The sequence below is a fragment of the Rhagoletis zephyria genome, unplaced genomic scaffold, assembly GCF_001687245.7.
Source record: "Rhagoletis zephyria isolate East Lansing unplaced genomic scaffold, Rhagoletis_zephyria_1.1 Rzeph_scaffold_09934, whole genome shotgun sequence".
Classification (NCBI taxonomy): Eukaryota; Metazoa; Arthropoda; class Insecta; order Diptera; family Tephritidae; genus Rhagoletis; species Rhagoletis zephyria.
Genome location: NW_016167012.1, coordinates 784 through 7,922, shown reverse-complemented (window position 1 = coordinate 7,922; position 7,139 = coordinate 784). Strand labels below are relative to the sequence as shown.

The 7,139-nt window shown below is 36.7% G+C and overlaps 1 protein-coding gene across 1 annotated transcript; it reads left to right on the top strand.

The window, feature by feature from the left end:
- The first annotated feature begins 1,584 nt into the window (after positions 1–1,584).
- On the top strand, positions 1,585–4,904 carry LOC108376132 (putative nuclease HARBI1). Its single transcript, XM_017632315.1, has 4 exons — positions 1,585–2,540; positions 2,633–3,074; positions 3,158–3,302; positions 3,362–4,904. Exons 1-4 carry the CDS (start codon positions 2,413–2,415, stop codon positions 3,748–3,750), a joined length of 1,104 nt encoding a protein of 367 aa, XP_017487804.1. The 5' UTR covers positions 1,585–2,412; the 3' UTR covers positions 3,751–4,904.
- Positions 4,905–7,139: the final 2,235 nt, after the last annotated feature.

The following is a 7,139-nucleotide window of genomic DNA, read 5'->3' as shown; positions in this document are numbered from 1 at the left end:
AACGGATTCGTTTTGAGTTCACCCAAACGGGCGTGGAACTTGTCCAACCCAGACCGGAGGTTCCTCAAAAAACTTGTGGGTTCGAAGAAACGGATTCGTTTCGAGTTCACCCAAACGACTTCACCAGAGCGACGTCGTTCCGAGTTCACCAAAACGACTTCGCCAGAGCGACGTCGCAACGACGCGGGTAACTGTGCGACCTCTTGTTTGCAAACGAAGGCTAAGATGTTTGCACATAAATAAAAATTTATAAATGTATGTATGTATTTAAAGTATAAACTTATATCTCAACTAGGGAGATAAAAAATTAAATTATTTATACATATCGTGATATATCAAATATTAACTTTTTAAGAAGCAATCCGGGTATGTAAATGACGTACGAAATTCATCGATTGTGCAAATTGAGTTTAAAATAACTGTGATTCTTGGGTGCAAATATACAGCTGCATTAAATAAATCGTTTTCGAAGAGCTTTGACTTTCTCTTATTTAAACTTGAAAGTAAAGAAACTCAAAGCTCACTGCGTGGAAGGTTTTCAACTTGAAGTATAATATCCATTATAATTATATATAAGTCACTATAAAGCAATTTTTCAGACTGTAACTTAACTATGGCAGTATAAAAACTTTTGAATATTTTCAAAAATTCTGGTATAAAATTCCACTCTTCGTGACTAATTAAAAGGTCAGTATTTTCCAAACTCAATGAGGTAACAAACTCTTTTAACTCGTATAAATTTTCGATCATATTATATGTTGAATTCCACCTTGTAACGCAATCTAAGACAGATATCTTGTAGGCACCACTTTTCAAGATATTCAGGTATATTTGGCATCTTAATTTCTTTATAACACATCTGCATTTTTCTATTGTATGCCTGGTTTCCTCTTTATTTAAAACATCATTTACGCAAAGTTGCAGCGTATGGGAGCCACATCGGATGCTAGTTATTATTTGTGAACGAAAACTATTTTCAATCAATATCAAACTGTTTTCTGTAAAGTCGTCTTTTTGATCATTTCTTAGGTCTGCGTTTAAGTCATGTACCGCCTTTACCATGTTTGCTCCATTGTCTGTTGTTATGGTCAATATTTGGTTTATGTCGATTTTATAATCATTTAGGACTTCTAACTTTACAGACTTTAAGTAATGACCTGTATGTCTCTGCCTGAGCTCTTTATTTGCCAACGTTTGACNACCATGTTTGCTCCATTGTCTGTTGTTATGGTCAATATTTGGTTTATGTCGATTTTATAATCATTTAGGACTTCTAACTTTACAGACTTTAAGTAATCACCTATGTCTCTGCCTGAGCTCTTTAATTGCCAGCGTTGGAATTATAATGGTTTCATTTTTTATATATTGCACATTTATACCGATCACGCTCAGATGTTGCCGCGTTGCCGCATCAATTTTTAACGATAATAAGCGCCCTTTAAGTTCTTCAGTTACTGTGGATTTAATGTCATTTGAAAACACTTCAATTCGTTTAATCACATTATGCTCATTCAGATTTATTTTTAGCTTACTAAATATTGGTNATTAATATCTAGCTTACTAAATATTGGCAGTGTAAGTATTTTGAAGGCACGATCATCGGCCATGTGTAAAGGCCTACCATTTTTGGTAAATAGTTCAACGATTGCCATTTCAAAATTTTCTTTATTAACTTCTGTTGTTATTTTTACATTGGTTTTACCTTCCTTAACTTTCAAATTAACATTATTTTTTTGCCTCACATAGCTTTCATATAGTTCTAAATGGAGTGTCTTTCCAAATTTCCAGCATGTTTTCCTAACCTTTTACCACAACAATTATAATTTTTACATACAATTTCACTCTTATTGTCTGTCTCAAAATGTTGGCGCAGTATATTATTTTTAGGACGTGGCATTTTGCAATGGCATAAATACGCAATATTCATTTACTGAGCACTAAAGGAATGATTCGTTTTGTTTTGTATATTTTGTTTTGTTTCGGTTTTGCTCAGGATGAGTACCTTTACCACAATCGAAACCATGCAAGTGAGCAAAAGAACAAACGATTCGTTTGGTTTGTGCTCTGCTGCCGTTGAAACGTATCGTGCATTGTTAGCGCTCGGGAACATTATGAGAAAAGGAACACAAACTTTTCGTACTTGTTGTGGCAATGGGTAGTGATACGTTCGGTTTGTTTTCGTACTCTGAGTCTACATATGACTGAACTTCTACTAAATGTGGCTAATAATTTCCCCCCTATTATGAATTTCCATACGATAAACGATAAACGCTTGCAAGCGTATCGTATGAAATCAGTATTGGTATTGTCGTTTTCATACGCCCGATAGATGCACTATTGTGAATGACCGTGGTTTTTGTTTACTTTATTTTGTGAAATTGAGAGTGAGCAATAAAATAAAAATTAAAGGACATGGTTTCTACAACATCAATTGCGTTTTTTATAAATTTAAATGAAGGATATAATGAGACTCGCATAGAGGCTATCGAAAGAAGAAATTTAAGAGATGCTTCGAATCCTCTGGAAATGAATTCTATATTGTAGGTAGCTCATAAATGTACGTTCAATAATAATAAATAATAATAATAAAATAATAATAAATGTAAGTTCAATAATTAAGAAGCGCTTTTAGTTTTCAGAGGAATTTTCGACTTTCCAAAGAAGCAGTTATTTATATCCTGAATGAAGTAGAAAACGAATTGCGTGTACGGAAAAATAAGTCATCCATACCAAATATAATAAAGGTATGCGCAACTCTAAGATTTCTAGCCCAGGGATCATACCAACAGGGTGTTGGTAATGAGGCGTTACTTGGCTTAGCCCAACCTACTGTTTCCATTGTATTGAAAGAAACATTGAGTGCTTTGCAAACCACTCTATGTAGTAAGTGGATTAGCTCCAAGTATACTGAGGAAGAAAAGAGAAGAGCAAAATCTAGCTTCTTTGCATCAAGTGGTATTCCCGGAGTAATTGGATGCATTGACGGGACCCACATTAAGATTGTGGCACCAGAAAAAAGTTTGCAGCATTTGTATTACTGTCGAAAGGGGTATTTTAGCATAAATGCAATGCTAGTAAGTAAAGAAATTTCTATACAGTAATTTAAAGTATTTTAAATTTAATGTTTTTTCCTGTTACAATTTTGCGCCCGTTTTAGACCTGTGATGATTTAATGAACATAAAATACATCAATGCCAAGCACCCCGGCGCTACACACGACTCCATGGTTTTTCAAATGTCGGGATTAAAAAGACAATTGGAGTCAATGTATAACCGTGGTGAATCTAACACCTGGTTATTAGGTACTCAACTTGTAACTCAAACATTTCATATTTAATTTATTTACTTTCTATGTTTTAAGGTGACGCTGGATATGCCTTAGCGCCTTATTTGCTAACACCTTACAGGAATCCTGAAGAAGGTTCAGTAGAAAGTTTATATAACTCGCGGCACTCTAAAGCAAGGAATATTATTGAAAGGACGATTGGGGTTTTAAAGAGTCGGTTTCGCTGTTTGCTAAGTGCTCGCGCACTTCACTACACTCCTGCAAAAGCCACTTTGATCATAAATGTTTGTGCAGCTTTACATAATATTTGCAATCATTACAATGTACCATACGACGAAGAGGATATTGCAGATGTGCAAAATGAGAATTCGGAAATTGCAATAGAAACTTCTGAAAATGACTCTACTCCTATGCGACAAGCTGCAGAAGAAATCAGAAGAAATGTACTGTCTTGTTTGCATTGATTTTTACTATATTTCTTTAGGTTTTTATCAAAAAATAATAAAGCTTCTTGCTTCAGGTACAAACTCAAATCCATTGTTTTTTTATATAAAATAAGATCACATTCGTAGCTTAAAAGTAAATGTATCTACTTAAAGAATTCAGTCCACTATATTTTCTAAACTTACTTAAACAAACTAAAATTCACTTTTTTTTCATAAAATCACATTCGTAGTTAATAGTAAATGTATCTACTTAAAGAATTCAGTCCACTATATTTTCTAAACTTACTTAAACAAACTAAAATTCACTTTTTTTTCATAAAATCACATTCGTAGTTAATAGTAAATGTATCTACTTAAAGAATTCAGTCCACTATATTTTCTAAACTTACTTAAACAAACTAAAATTCACTTTTTTTTCATAAAATCACATTCGTAGTTAATAGTAAATGTATCTACTTAAAGAATTCAGTCCACTATATTTTCTAAACTTACTTAAACAAACTAAAATTCACTTTTTTTTCATAAAATCACATTCGTAGTTAATAGTAAATGTATCAAATTAAAAAATTCAGTCCACTACACTACACTTTATAAATTTACATATTTACATACTTAAAACTAACAATTTTTGTACATATTCTGTTTGATCTCAAGAAGTTTTTTCTTGAGTTCTAACTTCGCTTTCCTATCTCTTCTCTTACTTTCCATTTCCTGCTTATAAATAGCGAATTTATCTTTTTTTATATAGTAAGTTTTTTTTGTGTATACTTCAATATTTGAAAGGCTTTGTTTCATCTCTTTTAGTGTGGCCAAAGTTTCCTTTTGAAATTCAGCCTGCTGATCCGTCTGCCGCTCAAGGAGTGCAATTTGTTTTTCTTCTCTCCTTTTAGGGTTAGAGCTGCTATTTCGGCCATGCTCTCGCGAAGGTATCACATTTCGCGAAGGCCCTGGGATATCGTGGTCTGAATATATTTCCACTTCCGTAACGGACTCATTATCGTCATTATTTTCTATTCCAAATTCTTCGCCTGGCGGATTGTTGTAAGTGGTGTAGCTCATTAGCCTGTTCACCGTCTCTTCCAGATTTGAGAGTGGAACTGTGTTATTTGGCCCACCTCCAGTTGCTAAATTCTCTGCGTGGTTGTGAGCGCTCTTTTTCTTTGTTTTATACTTTAAATCGTTTCAAACCTACAGTAATAAAATATTTTAGTCTTTCAGTTCCAAATATACGCACTACTAATATGCTTACTCGTTGCCATGCATCTGATGATCGTGTTGGTGGTCCTAATGAGTTCAGCTCCTGAGTAATTTTTTCCCAACGTGGTTTCGCGACAGCTTTATGACATATTCCTCTTGCGAGGTCGGTATTCTCCTCCATTAGCGAAGCAAGACGCTCTAGTTGATGCTTTGTACTCACAACTCTCGGCCTAAAGAAATATTTGAATTGGGTTTATAACTAGTTCATAATTTATTTTTGCTCATTTTAATACTTACATTATTCCAATTTCTCAAAATAATTAACAAATTTTAATTTGGTATACTAGCACAGCAATCTATCGTTTAACAATGGCGAACCGCTTGCAAGCGTCTGAAATCGAACGGCTGAGACGATAGTTATCATTTGGCAATATCATATTTTTACGATATACGATAAACGCTAACTATCGGATTTCATACGATAGACTTAAATTCGTAATACGGGATAACAGAATGCAAGCGTTTATCGTGTATCGTATGAATTCACAATAGGGGGGTTTACTACCTGTTAAACAATGACGTAGTAATAAAACAATTGAAACTGTTATCAAAGAAAATAAAACGAAGATCGAGTTTAGAAAGCGAACTGGTCTCATTATTGACCAGCCAAAGTTTGGATTTGGCAACACTTATATTGGTAACACGGCAAAGCGATTTTTCCAAAATGAAAAAGTGTCCTCACACATGACTGGAATAGACGAAAACTTAATGAGAAAATTTTACATATTTTTACAAGCTATTACCAGTGGCTTTAAAATTAATGTCATTATGTTTAAAAACTGTTGCTTCGAAACAGCAAATATTTTGTTGAACTATATCCACGGTATTATATGAGTACATCAGTGCATGAAATTATCAGCCTCATTGCGTAAGTCGTAAATTAGGCTGAATTGTACGACTCGACAACATTAGCATTGTCTACTGTCGTGCTGAAATAAGTAAACGACGAAAATTGCCGAAAACTATGCAGTGCTGCCAAGTTCTTCCGTTTTAATACACTAGTCGAGTGGAAATTTTAGGCAATGACCATTTTACCCATCGGTATGCTTTCAGAGGAGGCGCAGGTAGCTAAAAACAAGGAATTTAAGAATTTTAGAGAAAATTTAAGACGAAAAACATCACGATTAGATACTTCGACAATGTTTGAGAATGCTCTTATCTCCAGATCGAAACCTGCCGAATACTAACAAAATGCAGCTTTATACTGAAGTAATCGATATGTTTGAACCGGAAGACATTCCCACGACAGCCGGTTCTACGTACTGGAATGACTAGGGTTTTACCCGACCAACGGCTGTTGTTTCGGCGATCTAACCCCGTTTAGGTCGGCGAAGTATCTCAGAAGTTGTTCGTCCATAGGGCTACATTCGCTACGTTTTCTTCTACTCAGGGCTGGCATCAAGTCAAACCCAGGGCCAGAAACCTACACCTGCTGCCAGACGACTACCCCACAACTCCACCTCAGTCAAGTGCAATGCTTGCGAGGGGTGGAGTCACCTAAGAGTCTGCTCAGGACTACGGACACATCGGCAGTGGACCACGCCTTTTGTGGCCCCCTGCTGCTCAAACAGAGCAGCCTCCACGGCTTACCCCAGTCCACCTGAGCAGTCCTACACAAACACCACAGCACTACAACATAACACAATAGACCACACCACAACTGCTACAGACCACAGAACACACACAACCGCACCACCGCACCACCGCCCACACGCCGCCGCCAACAACTCCTGGTTCCTCCTACAATCTGCACGGTATGTCAGACCAGGATATTCCGTAATGTNAGGGCATGCTCAGGTCTGCGCACCACGCGAGATTGGACGAGGAACTTCGAGGGCCCGTGTTGTGATGCTCGGTCGCAGACCTAAACTGCGACGCCTCCCGCCACCACCACAGGGCGGCAACCACTTCAGCAGCGCACATAGCCAACTGCGGCACGACCACACACATCCCTCACACACCGCATCACCACACGTCTCCCGAACAACATGAAGCTCATTCAATCTAACTGTAACGGGCTCCAGAGCAAGATCGAGGAGATAACCGTCTTCATGGGAAGGCATGGCATATTGATAGCTGCGGTCCAAGAGACGAAGTTGCACAGCAATTCAACACTGTTTAATTGTGCCGGGTACAATGGTGGTGGCTTA

Coding starts and splice junctions, on each gene's coding strand:
- LOC108376132 (XM_017632315.1), top strand. CDS start 2,413: ATGGTTTCTACAACATCAATTGCGTTTTTTATAAATTTAAATGAAGGA. Junction 2,541..2,632: donor CTGGAAATGAATTCTATATT/GTAGGTAGCTCA, acceptor AAGCGCTTTTAG/TTTTCAGAGGAATTTTCGAC. Junction 3,303..3,361: donor ATCTAACACCTGGTTATTAG/GTACTCAACTTG, acceptor CTATGTTTTAAG/GTGACGCTGGATATGCCTTA.